General features: G+C 43.5%; 2 protein-coding genes and 1 long non-coding RNA gene across 3 annotated transcripts; all 3 read left to right on the top strand.

Annotated features, from left to right (window-relative positions):
• The first annotated feature begins 809 nt into the window (after positions 1 to 809).
• LOC125531266 (small ribosomal subunit protein eS19) lies at positions 810 to 2,605 on the top strand. Its single transcript, XM_048695678.2, has 4 exons — positions 810 to 1,044; positions 1,833 to 1,923; positions 2,028 to 2,211; positions 2,308 to 2,605. Exons 1-4 carry the CDS (start codon positions 925 to 927, stop codon positions 2,378 to 2,380), a joined length of 468 nt encoding a protein of 155 aa, XP_048551635.1. The 5' UTR covers positions 810 to 924; the 3' UTR covers positions 2,381 to 2,605.
• Positions 2,606 to 5,009: 2,404 nt separating this feature from the next.
• Positions 5,010 to 9,099, top strand: LOC125531267 (uncharacterized). The gene is made up of 5 exons (XR_015603309.1): positions 5,010 to 5,138; positions 6,328 to 6,378; positions 7,042 to 7,158; positions 7,775 to 8,631; positions 8,781 to 9,099. It is a non-coding gene; the product is annotated as an uncharacterized LOC125531267 (long non-coding RNA).
• Positions 9,100 to 12,166: 3,067 nt separating this feature from the next.
• Positions 12,167 to 17,699, top strand: LOC125508921 (serine/threonine-protein kinase D6PK). The gene is made up of 3 exons (XM_048673729.2): positions 12,167 to 12,322; positions 12,522 to 13,483; positions 16,579 to 17,699. The coding sequence occupies exons 2-3, from the start codon at positions 12,630 to 12,632 to the stop codon at positions 17,444 to 17,446; spliced, it is 1,722 nt and encodes a 573-aa protein (XP_048529686.1). The 5' UTR covers positions 12,167 to 12,322; positions 12,522 to 12,629; the 3' UTR covers positions 17,447 to 17,699.
• The last annotated feature ends 214 nt before the right edge of the window (positions 17,700 to 17,913 follow it).

Here is a 17,913-nt window from a genome sequence, read left to right as displayed (position 1 = left end):
TATGATACACCTTTGGCGTACTCTCAAAAAAATAAAATTCACCACGCCTCCATGGCCCTAAAGCCACAGTAGACGAGACGGTCCGACAGCGACGTCGGGAGGTGGAGAAACCCAAAGCCTTTTTCTTAGAGAGGAGACAGTGACAATTTGATAATATATTTGACAAACAAGGACACCGGAACACCTTTTTTTCTAAGAAAAAAAGTATGCTAAAGCAATTTGTTCAGATTTTTTTTTGAGACAAAGAAGTGTCTTGATGATTAGTAGTTCATTTTAGTCTGGACATTTGCAAAAAAAAAGAAGAGAGAGTGAAAGGCAATGGGCTTTGTTGAATATAATTCTACAAATAAAAGTGCTTTAATGAAACTGCTTAAGTGTATCTGTTGACAATTTATTCATAGGAATCATATGCTATGTAATTTACCTCTAAAATATGCAACATTTTCTCTCGGAGGTGCTCATAGGAGTAGAGTGTGCGTGTGTGCATTCATAGGGGTGAGTGTATGCGCGTTTGTATGATCGCTTGCGTCCGTACTGTGTTAAAAAAAATGCAACATTTTCTCGAGGTAGTTTTTGGGGGACAGTTTATACCCTTCTAGAGCAATCATGAAAATTCTAATTTTTTTTGAGACAATCATGAAAATTCTAGTTTTTTTTTGAGACAAATCATGAAAATTCTAGTGTTATATCTCGAGGCGACCTCAGCTTGGCCCACGTAGCATGACTAACCCTAATACCCTGATGGCCCAGCTAGCCCACCATTCCATCACACGGCCCATAACCTAGCTCCTCTGCAGTATAAATTCCCGTCCGCCTGCTCTCACGCACCCCGCCTCCAGAAAAACCCTAGCCCTCGCAGCCGCAGCGGCGCGCACACCTCTCCCTCCTTCCTGAAGACAGCGCCGCCGCCGGCCAGAGCACAGGATGGCGACCGTCCCCGCTCCCGCAGCCGAGACCGCGGCCTCCACGGCGCGCACCGTGAAGGATGTCAACCCCCACGAGTTCGTCAAGGCCTACTCCGCGCACCTCAAGCGCTCCGGCAAGGTAACGCAATTCAGTTCTCGTTAGATCCGTCGCTAGGGTAGCTTCCTTTTGGGGATTTGTAGCGGGAGGCCTCCTCTTGTCAGGATCTTACCGCCATGCCTCGCTATTTCATATGCGGTCCAGCGTACAATCGTTCGTTTCCAAATGAATCCTGAATAGTCCTGCTTCGTTAGGTGCACGACGCCCGCCTCGGTGGAAATTTCTTGCATCGTAGGGCTAGTTGTAGCTATTTTAATTTTCGTGGATCACGATTCGTTTCCGCAGTCTACCTCGATTTCATATGCCGCGCTAGTATCCAAGATCGAGTGATCCGACAAGGACATTAATATGTTGGTTTCGTTATTGCAGCTGGTGGATTTCCTTTGTACTCAAGATATGGTATTATGGTTGTTGCCTGTCCACTCCCATATGTGAATGTTATTTAGCGTTCACCTCTTAGCTAGTGTGACTTATCTGATGTTATTTACTTGAGTGTGGTCTAGACGGTTCAACTTTCTTCGGTATCCTAAATATGTTTGTTTAGGGAGCGTTGGAAATTTCTTGTCATGCAATTAGCAATACTTTGTTATAGCAAGTGTACTCACATTAGTGATTTGTGTTACTACATACAATGCCAGTACAGATGCACACACCACAATATTGATTTGATTCAACTTGCAACGCTCTACGGATACTCACTTCCTAGATGATTTATAAGAATGGCACATCAGTTATTGCTAGTTCATGTTACCTTCTTGCATTGCCTGCTTGTATTCTGAGCACTGAAATTGTAATATATGGTTATGCAGATGGAGCTTCCAGAGTGGGTTGACATTGTCAAGACTGCAAGGTTCAAGGAGCTGCCACCTTCTGATGCTGACTGGTACTACATCAGGGCTGGTGAGTACATATTTTCTGCCTGGTTGCATACTTGATTTATTCACATGTAGTATTGATGTCCTTGCCACTCTCTGATTTTTACCTGCCATTTCAAATCATGACAGCCTCCATGGCAAGGAAGATCTACCTGAGGCAGGGAATCGGGATCGGCGGCTTCCAGAAGATCTACGGTGGCCGTCAAAGGAACGGTTCACGCCCACCGCACTTCTGCAAGAGCAGCGGTGCTGTTTCCCGCAACATCCTCCAGGAGTTGCAGAAGATGGGCATCATTGATGTCGACCCCAAGGGGTAATCTTGTGGCTTCCCTGTGTTCCTGTGGTGGTACCGTCTTCAATTCTATTTGGTTGTAGGTTGCTTATCCTGTGTCTTCACTTTGTGCTGCAGTGGAAGGCTCATCACCTCCCAGGGAAGGCGTGATCTGGACCAGGTTGCCGGAACTGTTCCTGCTGAATTCTGATCAGTTGAAGTCCCCTCTATGCAATCGTGTTTGGTAGTAGAATTTGGCTACAGTTTTGAATTATGATACCCACCCTGTGTTTGTTATGCAAGACTTTGTTGAAGTAGATCGCATGCTATCATGGTACAATGGTTATTGTCTGAGCTTTTAAATTATCTGCCCGCCAGGGAGAATCTTATGCTTGTGAGTTCTTGTGATAAAGTTGGATTTTACTCCTTGCGTGAATGTGATGTTAGTGATTGGCCTATCGTAACATTTCTCATATAACGGCAGCAATTTCAGTCTTTTAAACTGAAATTAGAGCTAGAGTCATCCTGAATTCAGATTTTTACTCTCAACACTGATAAGTTCATCAATCTGTTCAAAACAAAATTCCTTTCTATCTCTGAGTGAGATTATTATAGCAGGGAGAAAGAAAGTAGTTGCTGAAAAAAAAATGCATGCATCAGTTTTCTGAATTAATGGAAGTCAGTTCTAACGCCAACGGTGATGTTTCCGGTATTCTGAAAACATACTCCGGTTGAGAGCTGAACCGGTTTCTTTGTGAATCCTCTGAAACTTAATATGGCACACTTAAAATTTCTACTTGCAAGCCGAAGTTCCTCTGTATGGGGAAATGACGGGCCCTGTTCTGCATTTAGTTGTACTCGGGAGGAGAAATGTATCTCTCATACCTCGATCTAAATCCACGTCTCGTGTTGGTGCCGTCTTTAAAACAGGCGCTGCACCAGATTTCCCGGCGAGGCTGCTCTCTCCGCGAACCTTTGCCGGCTACGGCAGGCCTCTTCTTCCAGAGTACTAAGCACGAAAGACGGAGATCTAGAACATCTCCACCGTTCAGAGGCCACGGCTCTCACCCTAACCTCCTTGCTCCCGATCCCATCGCTCTCCTGATCCCGCTCGAAAAAAATTCTCATCCGAAACCTCCCTTATGCGCTCCTCTAGTTCGTTTCTAACACGTTGTTCGTCCCTGGTGGCATCCCCGCTCGAGGTCCTTTTCCACCCCATCCCCTGGGTTGGATCCATGTGCTTGCTGGTGATTCTAGGATGTTGTGTGCGTGTGTGTATTTTCAGTTGTGTGATCTCTGGTTACACTTTTGAGAGGCAGAGTTTTTGGTAAGAAGCATATGCTTGATTTGATATACGATTGCCCAGACTACACTCTAGCTCTTGGGCGAGGGGCATTTTATGTGATCCTATAATGGCAGAGATGGACCGAGCTGAAATTATCATCATCATGTCGACTATTTGGCACTCACGCAACAGGTTAAAACATGACCAAAAGGGCCTGGATCCTGCTACTTCCTTGCGCTCCATCAAGGAGTCGCTTGCATTGCTGGAATTGCCACGGAGTAATACCAAAATACTCCCAGGTTATGGATGGAGGCCTCTGGATGCGGGTACTGTTAAGATCACGACGGATGGGGCAATCAACTTCGCTCAAAATTGCAGTGGTGCGGGTGGTGTCGCATGCTCGAGCACTGCATTCCTGGGAGCTTCGTGTAAACCACGTGTGGGTATTTCTGACCCACTCATCGCGGAAGCTTTGGCAATGCGTGATGGTGCTCGCTTTGCCAAAATTCGTGGACTCACGCATGTCATCATGGAGATGGATTGCCTAGAGATGGTGCAATTGTGGAGTAATCGTCACAATTCTCGTTCAATTGTGGCCCCTATCTTACTAGAAATTGGAAAGCTAGTTAGCGATTTTTCGTTATTTGATGTACTTCATGTAAATCGATCAGCAAACGTTCCGGCACATTTGTGTGCAAAGCATGCTTGCACGCTGAGTGTGACTGAGTGCTGGCTCGATGAGACACCTAGCTTCCCAGTGACTAGCCTGTTGGCTGACTGTTTTGGGAACGCCTTGATTTAATAAAGCTCTTTGAATTACTGTAAAAAAAGAGGCAGAATTTTTGTTTCAGGCGAATTGGGGTGACGGCATGCTGCTGGGTAGCAAGAAACTGCAATTTGAATGCATTCATGTGGTTGGGGGCGCTTCCAATTGTGGTTACAACAGCGAGGTAAATCAATGCGACGTTCTTAACTAATTTTATTTCTGCCATGCCGCAGTATGATCACAAATCTGCTTGTTCTCAGGTAAACCAATACTTCAATAACTGACGTATTCTTGCAGCATATGAAGTTCAAATAGAGGTAGAATCAGAATGGTACAAGTACACTCATGTCGTTTGTCGTGTATAATGATCCAAAGAACAATTTCAATGTTCTGTCTTATTTACAGTTTACTCACGCAAGCTTCTTTCACTACAAATATAAATGAGGAATCAAGAAGACACAATTGCTCTAACAGTCTATTCTTGATAAACACATATTTCTAGGTTGCCAATTCCAATGTTTTTTTGGTTCTTGAATGACATGCTTACAACCCTTTTTACAAGTTTTAAGTGTTGTGCTAAGTGGTTGTTTGGCTAACAAAGATTAGCCATGGGATTATACAGAACGTGTTTTTAGCTGATGTTTAGCAAAACCGGCTTTACAAATTATTTTATGTAAAACCAGTTTATAGAAAAATATGTTTGGCTTACTCTTGAGTTCTGACTCCTCCCGTGACCTTCCCTCGATAAAATACTCTTGCCGTGACTTTCTCTTTCTCTCTTGCTTCCTCGACTTGGCCATTGGAGACGGTACGCAAGCTCCAACATCCATTCCTCCTCTGTTTTCGGTCCTCGGTCCCTCAACGCCATTACTCGCCTTCCCTTGGACTGGCCTTGGACGACTCCACGCGCAGCCGCCAGTACGTGCTTCACTTCTGCTCATACTAGTCAAGTACGTATACGACCATCGCGGGCGTTGGGTACTCGCCTGAAGTACTCCAGGTCTCGGTGTTCTACGTGCCATGTACCCCATACATGTCGAGAGACTCGAGGGAGGTGCAGTCGTCCTTGTCCAGCATGAGCTCGCGCGCGCCCTTGCTGACCATGCGGTTTCAGGAGCTCGCCGAGGGTGCCGTCGCCGTCGGGGCGCTCCTGGCCGCCATCCCGTATGTGGTCTCTATATACACCGACCAGCCGGTGACATGCCACAGGTGACGCACATCACCGATGGCGTCGATACATCATCCTAGCTCCGGCTGCGAGCCAGCGGAATCCTGGGCGCAAACGCAGCGACGGCCATGTCGTGGCCGGAGGACGAGCACGACTACTCGAGGAGCATCCCTACCAGACAGCGGCACGTCGATGCGTTCATGGCCATAGCCGAGGCTGGAGGACGAATCACGAGGAGTATCATATCAGGCAGCGGAGATGTGACGCGGCGTCGGCCATGCCGTGGCAGGTTGGAGGACGCCGATTAGTTGCGATGGAGTATATGCAAATCAAGCTTTTACAAAAACGACTAATAGTCGTTTTTCTATAAACGCAGATTTTGAGGTTTCTGAAAACCAAGTATTCCAAAAACGCAAATTAGTTAGAGCATCCAAACGAGATTTTATTCTGTTAGCCTCTGTTCCTGGTTTATAGAGAATTCGTTTTCTATGTACCACCTATCCAAACAACCCCTAAAATATGTTGCTAAAATGTGTTTTTGTGTGACCAAACCATTCAGATTCAGTGCTGTAGAAATCTCAATGAGGAGTCGAATGTGCAGTCCATCAACATCGCTGTCACAAACTCTGAACATGCTGGTACCATCAACAACAAAATTTGTGTGTATTCCTCATTTTTCAAGTCATCGTGGATTCCTTCTGCAAGGGACATTCGTCTTTAATTTTGAGTAGTATTTCATCTCTATACTTGCAAGCTCATCCTTGCCAGTTTCAATGCTGAAACATTGAAAAAAAGTTGTTTTACACCCCCTCTGAACTTTCAAGCCCATTCTTGTTATTTTGATAACATAGCAACTTGCTGTTCTATTGATTGGCATTTTCTTTTTGGATATCCAACAAACTTGATTATTTCTTCTAGTATTTGATAATATACTTGCAGGTACAAGGTCTTCACGACTTTCTTAACTCGGTGTATTTGTTTTGTGAAGAGGTAGTTAAAGTTTAATACATTCAGAAGTTAAGCTTAAAGAATATATATATGCTAAGCACATGAGTAATGTTCTTAGTTTATATTTGCTAGGCAAGGCAACTTATTTATCATACTAACCCATGTTAATACATTCATTTCTGCTACATCAACGTAATTTTGGAATGCATAGCTCCTGAGTGCCGAACGCATGAGGTTGAATTTGGTTACCCACAACATGATTTGGTCTTCTTATTGATAACAACATGAACTTTCAGGAAAAAAATTTAGTTCATTTGTCTTTTCTTATAGTGGACGTGAAATCTTTCTTTGGCCTTTTTCCTGAGTGACTTTTGGGTTATGTACAGATTTGTAGTTTCTTTCCCTGGTTCTAATTTTGTGTTAGATGCCTTTTTCCTGAGTAACTTTATTTTTATCTTACTTTGTTTGTGAGGTACTATTTCTTTGTGGGAAGTATGCTTGTATTCAAATCACAAAATAATACAAAGTTCTTGACCCATACAAGCATACCCTAACACATGCACATATAACTAATTTTGTGTCATAGGTTTTGACAGCAAAATCTCCGTGGAATGTACAATGTAACTTTTCATAATAATTATTCCATGCATCCTTGGTACCTTAGCATCCTTCTGGAGTTGAGATTTGATTTCCTGGTGGTTTCAGAGGTGGTGATGCTACATGGTCAGTGATGGGTGCTAGGAGAAGTGCAACTCTACCAACAGAGAAAATCTACTCTTCACACCATGACGGGTAGTTGGATCCAAAGCACAGAGAATCAAGGTTTATTTTCTTGGAGCTCCTATGTCGGAGCTGATACTATTGTGTTACGTTGAAGTTTTATCATACTAACCCACGTTAATACATTCATTTCTGCTACATCAACGTAATTTTGGAATGCATAGCTCCTGAGTGCCGAACGCATGAGGTTGAATTTGGTTACCCACAATATGATTTGGTCTTCTTATTGATAACAACATGAACTTTCAGGAAAAAAAAATAGTTCATTTGTCTTTTCTTATAGTGGACGTGAAATCTTTCTTTGGCCTTTTTCCTGAGTGACTTTTGGGTTATGTACAGATTTGTAGTTTTTTTCCCTGGTTCTAATTTTGTGTTAGATGCCTTTTTCCTGAGTAACTTTATTTTTATCTTACTTTGTTTGTGAGGTACTATTTCTTTGTGGGAAGTATGCTTGTATTCAAATCACAAAATAATACAAAGTTCTTTACCCATACAAGCATACCCTAACACACGCACATATAACTAATTTTGTGTCATAGGTTTTGACAGCAAAATCTCCGTGGAATGTACAATGTAACTTTTCATAATAATTATTCCATGCATCCTTGGTACCTTAGCATCCTTCTGGAGTTGAGATTTGATTTCCTGGTGGTTTCAGAGGTGGTGATGCTACATGGTCAGTGATGGGTGCTAGGAGAAGTGCAACTCTACCAACAGAGAAAATCTACTCTTCACAAAGGCCATGACGGGTAGTTGGATCCAAAGCACAGAGAATCAAGATTTATTTTCTTGGAGCTCCTGTGTCGGAGCTGATACTATTGTGTTACGTTGAAGTTTTATCATACTAACCCATGTTAATACATTCATTTCTGCTACATCAACGTAATTTTGGAATGCATAGCTCCTGAGTGCCGAACGCATGAGGTTGAATTTGGTTACCCACAACATGATTTGGTCTTCTTATTGATAACAACATGAACTTTCAGGAAAAAAAATTAGTTCATTTGTCTTTTCTTATAGTGGACGTGAAATCTTTCTTTGGCCTTTTTCCTGAGTGACTTTTGGGTTATGTACAGATTTGTAGTTTTTTCCCTGGTTCTAATTTTGTGTTAGATGCCTTTTTCCTGAGTAACTTTATTTTTATCTTACTTTGTTTGTGAGGTACTATTTCTTTGTGGGAGGTATGCTTGTATTCAAATCACAAAATAATACAAAGTTCTTGACCCATACAAGCATACCCTAACACAAGCACATATAACTAATTTTGTGTCATAGGTTTTGACAGCAAAATCTCCGTGGAATGTACAATGTAACTTTTCATAATAATTATTCCATGCATCCTTGGTACCTTAGCATCCTTCTGGAGTTGAGATTTGATTTCCTGGTGGTTTCAGAGGTGGTGATGCTACATGGTCAGTGATGGGTGCTAGGAGAAGTGCAACTCTACCAACAGAGAAAATCTACTCTTCGCAAAGGCCATGACGGGTAGTTGGATCCAAAGCACAGAGAATCAAGGTTTATTTTCTTGGAGCTCCTGTGTCGGAGCTGATACTATTGTGTTACGTTGAAGTTTTATCTTCACTGCTTCTTTTCCTCATGTGTGAGCTGAGTACCGATTTCACATCCTTCCCATTCTATGCTAATACTCCTTCTAAATCCAACAGAGGTGGTGATGCTACATGGTCAGTGATGGGTGCTAGGAGAAGTGCAACTCTACCAACAGAGAAAATCTACTCTTCACAAAGGCCATGACGAGTAGTTGGATCCAAAGCACAGAGAATCAAGATTTATTTTCTTGGAGCTCCTGTGTCGGAGCTGATACTATTGTGTTACGTTGAAGTTTTATCTTCACTGCTTCTTTTCCTCATGTGTGAGCTGAGTACCGATTTCACATCCTTCCCATTCTATGCTAATACTCCTTCTAAATCCAACAAGGTTCTTGTTTGGCATCTATATGTATGTATGATCTTTGATTAGGAGGGGCCCAGTGCTTGACTAATTTCTAGAATGATCAAACTATATGTTCATTTTTTTTCTCTATATGCTCGGAAGTGCTTAATGAGTTGCTTACATTTAACTACAATAAATTATGTATAATTGAATATAAAAAGGACAGCGACTGAATCAAACTATCCTTACAAGTTCAGGGATTAAGAAAAAAACTTACTTAAAAATTTCCAATATTATACGTGCAACCTAGTGAATCAAAGACGAAAAGAGCCCACTTTTCAACCGGGAGTAGTTACAGATCTTTCCCACATTGCTAAAACTCCACAGGTTAGGATCTCATCATGGCATAACTCTTTCTTCCCAGCACCTGATCTTATGTATTGTTATGTTGAAGACTGGAGTTTTCTTTTTTTTAAAGGACACACGTAATAAGTGTACTATAAGTGAAATTTCAAGATCGATGAAATCATCACATACAACTCGTTATCGGTTGGAACATAACCCCCCACTAAAATCTTAGTCACGTCCATTGACCTGACCTATGTTATTTTTCGTTCAACATTTTGGATGCTGATTTGACAGTTGAGATATTTAGATGTGCAAGGGTGATCCTAATAAATGGTACACGTTGCATCCATTGCATTTGTCCATGAGTACTACAAGGGATTCATATCCAATATACAGAACTCAACAACCGTGTAAGGTTTGTTCTTCAAGGGAGGTTGCCAATGCTTACTTTCTGAGTGCACAGGGAGTAGGATATACATTGCTTTCAACGTGTGAATGGATGACCATTAATTCAAGAGGGCGGCTGCTTGGGCATGGAGCAAACACTGTTGAATGAATGCTGGTACAAATAATTCGGGAGCCTAAGCATGCAACTTGTGACCTTGTAAGTTGCAAGTCATGGTTGATTGTGATGCGCTGTTGCTGCACCAGTGACAAAATAATTAATTTAATAAATATACCATTTGCGTAACAATATGTTTTATCACCCATCTTTCTCCGCCGTGGATGTTTCCTAGCTAACTACTTTGATATCTTCCTCGCATAAGATGATGTTAAGTATAATGTTTATAGCTTCGAGTAACTTTACTACCACAAAAAACAAATCAAGCAACTTTTGATAGTACATAATCTAACATAATTATTACCATAGTCTATAGTGAGATCGCCCCACCCTCCCGCGCTAGAATCTTGGAATTGAAAACGGAAGTCCTATTCTGCACCCGAGCTCAAATGCTCCTTGATGAACAGTAAAATAAAAAAAATATTTAACTTTTTTAAAAATTCTAATTTTTTGTGGTAACTTTGACAAGTGTTTTGTATTCTTACAAAATTTCAGCACGAAATGACATTCGTGTAAGGCGTGACAAACAAAACAAAATCAGCACTGCAAAATGTTTTCAAAACTAGCATTTTTGGAACATCGATTTTGCTTTTTTGCGATGACTTCCGCGAATATCATTTCGTGCTGAAACTTGCAAGCATAGAAAACATTTGTCAAAGTTTACCATAATTTTTTTTTGATTTTTTTATATTTTACTATTCTCCAGGGAGCATTTGAGCTCGAGAGCAAATACTCCATGTCCGATTGAAAAAGACATGTATAGATACATATAGATCATAACCTTACATGCACAACTCCTCCATACTTTGCACTTCAACTCCCGCGTCGCCTCCACGGCGGCTCTGGTAGCAAACCCTTAGCCACGTTGTTCCTCCTTCCTTCCTTGTTACCATCGAGTGACACAACCGAGCAAATCTAGTACGAAGGACAGCGGTGGCGGTGCCCATCAAGCTTTTTCTTGAAGATTTGAACAACTCGAGCTCTCGTCATTGGTCACCTTCCTGAGATGTGCTACTCGGTGGTGAGGACTTCGTCGGCAACGCCGACGCGCCTTGCATCGTGGGTGTTGTCATGCGGTCACCTTGCTCTCCCTCTTCTGTTTGGTTCGGCTTCGACCCTCGACGGCGACGAATTTGTGCGAGGTGGCGCAACGCGACTCCTTGGGAGTTATTGTTGCTAGCCTCCGGCCCTCCTCACGCCCTGACTTAGCCCTGTATCGGTGGTGGCTTATCTGACCCGGATTGGTGGTGGCCGATCTGCCGTGGCTCCTCTGCCTTTAGATTGGGCTTGTTAGGTCTGTAGATGACGGGTGGTCAATTCACAGGTGCTTTAGGTGGATCAGTCGGTCTTGGGTGTGGGATGGTGAGGCTGTCGGCTGAAGTCTGGCTCGACTTTGGTCGATGTTAGTGACGGTGACGCCCTTGGGTGTCGCTGCCTTCCTAAATGCATTATGGAGGTCTATTTTTGTTGCCCCTCCCATTTTGCTTCAACGCAAACCCTTGATTCAAGTCTTTTAGGATGATACTCAATGTCGCGCTCCCTCTTGAAGTCATGTCTTGGGAGTAAGATTCGACTCGGGGAGGGGGTGGCTCTTTGCAGTAGTGTTGACTGCTGCGCTCGTTCTAATGTTGGTGTTGTCTTGGTGAAATGAAATTGTCGAAACACCGTCTTTGCTCTTTTCCTTTTAGAGGGGTATCTAACTGTCTTGCACCACTTTCAAATATACCTGTGTTGCTCAAGCACACGATTAGACCACAAATTGCGTTGTCATCTACTTCAAAATCACTTAGAGAGGGAAATGTCCTTTCGTCGGCGATATTCGTTTGGTGGGAGGAGACATTCCCATCGACTATATTATGACTTTGTTAACTTTTAACATGATATGCCTGGTCAGTATCTTGAGATGCTCACGAAGATATGGTGTGTGTATGTGTTTTTATAATGGGTATGTGTGTCTGTGTGAGCATCTCCGAAAGAGTGAAAAAATATTTATGCGGCAAGGAAGTGTATAAATATTTTATGATGAAAAGTGTCACAGATCCAGTAAACGGAAGGGGGAAAATCTTCACTTTCACTCAAAATATTTATGCGGCAAGGAAGTGTATAAATATTTTACGATGAAAAGTGTCACAAATCCAGTAAACGGAAGGGGGAAAGTCTTCACTCTCACTCAAGCCCGGCAAGTGGGCCAGGCACACAGTCAATCCGTTCCCTCATTCCATTTTCTTTCCGATTCTCTTCTTCATTTCGTTTTTTTTTCTCCTTATTAGGTTTCTCTCATTGATTTTCATTTCGTCCTCCCCCCTCCGCTGCCAGCCACCTCCCCCGAAGCCGAAGGAAGCGCCCCCCCTCGATCCCCTCCCCAGCCCCGCTGGCGGCGAGCTCCCACGGCGCGACGGCTGACCAGTAAGCAGACCCCACCCTCCCCACTCCCACCCCCCGCCCGACTCCCCCCCGCGAGGAGGGGATCCTCTCGATCTCGGCCAGATCCATCCGGCTAATAATTCGGCAATTATTGGTTCCCGATTCGTCGTCGGTTTCGCTAGGCGGCTGACCCGCATCGCTTTCGCTGAATCTAATTCGGGGCGAACCCTTGTGATGATAGGTCTCGATTTCACCGCTCCGGCCGCTGATTGATCGGTCGACCGCCGCGGCGATGGGAGGAGGGTCATGGCGGCGCCGTTAGGGGCTTCTTGGTCGGCTCCCTGTTGCGATGGCGTCCAAGGCCGTTGCTGAGATAGTCGATGACAAGCAATGCAGTAAAAGCGCCGCCGAGTCGTCCGAGGCGGCGCCTTCTCGGAGGCAGTCCGAGGAGCTAATTGGGGGAGCAAGCAAATCGGGGCCTGCCTCACCGAGAGCAGTTCCCCCAGGTGATGTGGCCACGTCCAGTGGAGTGAAAGAACAAGATAAAGACTGCAGTTCTGTTGACGGCTCTGTGAAACTGGACGAAGACGAAGATGCGGAGAAGAGCTCGCTGCGAGGGAGCGTCAAGGATAGCTCCGTTTCTGCCAAGTACAGCGACGGTGCAAGCAGCCTGACAAAGGCGAGCGGCAGCACCAAGGTCAGCGGCCACGCCGATTTGGTCCAGAGCGGGAAGAGCAGCGTTTACCGGGCCAGCGCTGGCAGCGATGTCAGTGATGATAGCACCTGTAGCAGTATATGCAGCAGCGCTAGCAAGCCTCACAAGTCCAATGATTCAAGGTGGGAGGCGATTCAGGTGATCCGAACCAAAGAAGGTTCGCTAGGATTGAGTCACTTCAGGCTGCTTAAGAGGCTTGGCTGTGGTGACATTGGCAGTGTTTACTTGTCAGAGCTTAGTGGCACGAAATGCTACTTTGCTATGAAGATCATGGACAAGGCGTCTCTAGCTGGCCGCAAAAAGCTTCTGAGAGCCCAGACTGAAAGGGAGATATTGCAGTGCTTGGACCATCCTTTCCTTCCGACTTTGTACACCCACTTTGAGACTGATAAATTCTCATGCTTGGTGATGGAGTTTTGCCCTGGAGGGGACCTGCATACCCTAAGGCAGAAACAGCCTGGGAAGTATTTCCCCGAACAAGCTGCCAAGTAAGAGTCTTCTCTCTCTTTATTTATCTATTTACTTATTGTACTGATAGATATGCAAATGTTATCACACTCATGATCAACCAATCCTTATCCGTTCTTATAAATCATCTAGTTGTCTACTAATACAACTGGGTCAGTACAATAAATTGAAGATCTTTCAACTTTCAAGATGTGGTGACAAATTATATCTTTTATCTTATTGTTCAATTGTTGATTTCAATTTCATGGAATGTATGGTCCTCTTGTATTTTATTAGGTTTAACAGTATTGTGTTTTTTTTGGCCTCTATGGTTAACAACTATATTTTTCTTTAACTGGGGAACTTATCTATTACTGTTAGCAAGCAATGTTGGAAATTTTAATTGCTGCTGTTGCTGGATTCATTTTGGATTTAGAAGAACATAATTTTCAGAGCGATTTCATATATCTAAAATCTTAGGGATCACAAAATCTGTAGGCACGTATTATTTGTCGTTGGTAGTAGGCTTGTTAGCACTAGAAGTGGCAGTAATGCTCCAAATTATCTGGAGCGCCTCTAATGGACGAGCTTCTGTAAATGCCACTTCTTTTACTTGAGGTACTTAGACTCCTGGGATCTTACCTGTTAAATACAACATTGATTACTGTGTAGTGATTTCTCCTTTATCAGCTCCTATCCCGTGCTTGCATTATCTGAGTAGTCAACCAAACTATGATTAACACTAGGCTTTTGTCTTCTGAACTGGGTATATTTGCTCTCGAACACTACAAGTTGTAATGCTAAAATAAATGCTTTGTAGCTACCTCTATCATTGATTTGGAATCCCTAATCTATATAAATAATCCGACCACACATCCATGTCCAATACTCCCTACGTTCCTATGAGTTGGGCGTAAATTTCTCAGCGCCCACCCCAAGGAGAGCCCACAGTCAAAATTAGCTTCCCAACTTACCCCTGGAAAATTACTCTCTTGTGGGTTCGGGAACGATTCTTTGGACGCGAGGAGTGAGGTAATAGTGGAGCCAATCTTGAAAGGAGCTGTAACTGCATGCAATTAATGTAGCCGTGATCTAAGTGATCCGTTCAGCAAAAGTAGTGATTAAACGAGGGTATTATAGGCTAGGAATTTTTTGGCAAAAAGTATGTATGCCTTGTTCTCAGGAACTGAGGGAGTATGTGGTAACATAGGCCTTGAGGTACATATAATGTGATAAGGTAATGTGATATAGATTTACTTTTTTTATGGCAATGTACTTGAAGTCTTAAGTGAAACGTTCTTCAGTTGGGTGCGTTGTTCATGAGAGACTAGTGTTTTCTGTACTGTGGAATATACTTTTTGTTTCTTTTATCAGTCTATTTAATGAAGCTTGCTTTGGAGTGGACATAACTGCATATTTTAAATGGTTAAGCCGTATCAACTGTCTGAATAAAGGCATATGAAAAAAATACCTTCAGCATGTCTGTAACATTTTTATTTTTCTATACAGTATTTTATATTGTTTGTGTTCATTTTTCCTACTGTTTGGGGAGTTACTTTCTGTACCCACATAAAATGTTGCAGCGTAGTAATACCCATTGTGTTTTGTACGTTCTTCACTTATGTATATGTGTATCTGATGCCTAATTCAGTTACACTATTCATCTTTCAAGGTACTAACTAGGGTCTAGGGCAACATTGCATGCTCAATTACAAATCTTAATTGTATTTTAGGATTTATGCAAACTTACAATCTGTCCTTCTGCCCTATTGACATCATGCTTTGTTGTTGTTGTTCCTTATTATGTCTGAGATGTACTCCCTCTGTCCCATAATGTAAGACGTTTTTCGACTCTAATGTAGTGTCAAAAAACGTCTTACATTATGGGACGGAGGGAGTACTATGTAGTGTACTTTCAACACTTTTTGAACTACAACTGCACATGTACTCATGTCTTCTGCGAGTTTCCCTTTCCCCCACTTCTGTATGCAGCGGTTTTTATTAATATTGTTTGTGGTTAGTGTTGAGTTTCTTATGATTAATGCATTTCCTCTCTATTTTTCACTATTATCTGCTGTTAGACAGATGGATGGTTTAAAAGGAACTCGTTTCTCTTTCTTGAAATGACTCTTTTGATAGTTTATCTCCTAATTTTTCTTGATATAGCTGGATTTATTTTATCCGATCATTTGTTTACGAAAACAGTTATGTCGCATTTCGTGCTATTCTTGATACTTAACATATGTTGCCTTGTTTTCATGCCGGATTAACTACTGCCAGTAGGTTAGGGACAGTGTGGCTTCTAGGGATAGGAGAGATTAAGACCGGGATGATTCATTGTAGTGCTCTTGATTGGTTGATCTATTCCTCATGGGCAAGTCCATTAGATATAGGGAGAAGCTGATCAAAGATCCCAAAAAATACAAACAATATGGAACTAACCAACCGAATCGCTAATTGAAAGGTGGCAACTAAAGTAGAGATAAAAGGCATATCTCTAGCTAAGGGTGCAAGCGGCGCGGGCTGCCCGCCAATCCCGCGCCGCAGCCCCGCTAAACACATCATAAGTGGGCTCCCGCGGCTGTACGCAAAAGTCAAGCGGGTTTATGCGTATGTCCTGGCGGTGCCCGCAATTTGCCTGTGTCCATGTATATTTATACGCATGCGTCATTATTCCCGTGACCGCAGCCGAGCTGGCTATTCCCGTTGAACGTTGGCCTTGACCTGAAGGACCTCCTCGTGCAATACGTGCAGTCGGAAGATAGAAATATCAGCTCGTATCAGTCGGTGAGAAACTTTGATACTACATGCATATCAGTGCGCACACATGCGTACGTGCGTATAGATGGCGGGCTGGCGGCGCCGCGGCGGCCTGCCTATCCCGCATACGACGACCCGTGTCTCCCGTGTGGGCGCTCGCGGGTTAGAGCGCGGGATGCGGGCTGCCCGCAACCCGTCCCACTTGCACCCTGATCTCTAGCTCAACCTTGTGCCTATGGTACATTTCCTGGCGCACAGGCTTGGCGCGCTACATGTTCAGCAATTACATAACATTCTTTATCATGTGATGGTTTTAGGTACTAACAAACAGTGTTAAGTGTACAAACTCATGTTTATCTTTAAAATATTTGTACAGGTTTTATGTAGCAGAGGTGCTTCTTGCTCTAGAATACCTGCACATGCTCGGTATCATATATCGGGACCTCAAGCCAGAGAATGTTCTTGTGAGAGAAGATGGCCACATCATGCTGTCAGATTTTGATTTGTCCCTTCGTTGTGATGTGAGCCCTACACTTCTTAAATCTTCCAACCCTGGTGTAGATCCTAACCAAAAGGGCAATCAAGCTTATTGTGTACAACCGGTGTGCATTGAGCCAGCCTGTATCCAGCCTGCTTGCGTTACGACAACCACATGCTTCTCTCCTCGCTTTTTCTCCTCCAAGTCCAAGAGGGAGAAGAAGGAAAAGAAGGCAAAGGCAGACATGGCAACCCAGGTCAGACCGCTCCCTGAGCTTGTTGCAGAGCCCACAGATGCAAGGTCTATGTCATTCGTTGGCACTCATGAATACTTGGCACCTGAGATCATAAAGGGTGAGGGGCATGGGAGTGCTGTGGACTGGTGGACTTTTGGCATATTCTTGTATGAACTTCTTTTCGGCAAGACTCCATTCAAAGGTTCAGGGAACAGGGCAACGCTATTCAATGTTGTTGGCCAGCCCCTCAGGTTCCCAGAATCACCTGTTGTGGGTTTTGCTGCAAGGGATCTCATAAGGGGGTTGCTGATCAAGGAGCCACAGCATCGATTGGCGTACAAACGTGGAGCCACAGAAATAAAGCAGCACCCATTCTTTGAAGGTGTTAACTGGGCATTGATAAGGTGCGCTACTCCTCCAGATATCCCCAAGCCAGTTGAAATCCCTCGGCCAGGAGCCTCGACAAGTCAGAAGGCAACACCGTCAGCCGAGAAAGGTCCAGACAATTATCTTGAATTTGATTTCTTTTAGTGGATTCTTCCAAGACCATTTCATGTGCAAGCTGTAAAGTTCTTTTTTCCTAGACATTTTCTGCATTCTAATAACTTGATATGTAGATGGCATATGTTCCTAGTGTTGTTGGTAAGCTCCGTTCGCAGTTCATTTCACCTCCATTGATCACATTGGATGGGAGCCTCTATCAGGAGTAAGCTGTAATCCCTCATCAATTATTGAGAAGTAGGGTCTCTTGAATAACAAATAAATGTTTCCGTTCTGTCTGCAACCGCTGTTTTGAAAGCTAAATTTGGTGGTGTACCGGAAGCTGATCACACCTTTGATGTGGTAAATAAATGTCAGCTGGAGCAGCTGCATTTATGCCCTTCAAATCGGTATGTATTTCTTCAGGTTGCCGTCCCTGAGTTCAGTAATACCTATAACTGTATGATATGAATTGTGCCAGGCAAGGAACTCGTCCTGCCGTCTGAAAAACAGGGGGA

This window comes from Triticum urartu, chromosome 5A, assembly GCF_056163025.1.
Source record: "Triticum urartu cultivar PI428250 chromosome 5A, HENAU_Tu73, whole genome shotgun sequence".
Classification (NCBI taxonomy): domain Eukaryota; kingdom Viridiplantae; phylum Streptophyta; class Magnoliopsida; order Poales; family Poaceae; genus Triticum; species Triticum urartu.
This window is presented reverse-complemented; position numbering and strand designations above follow the sequence as displayed.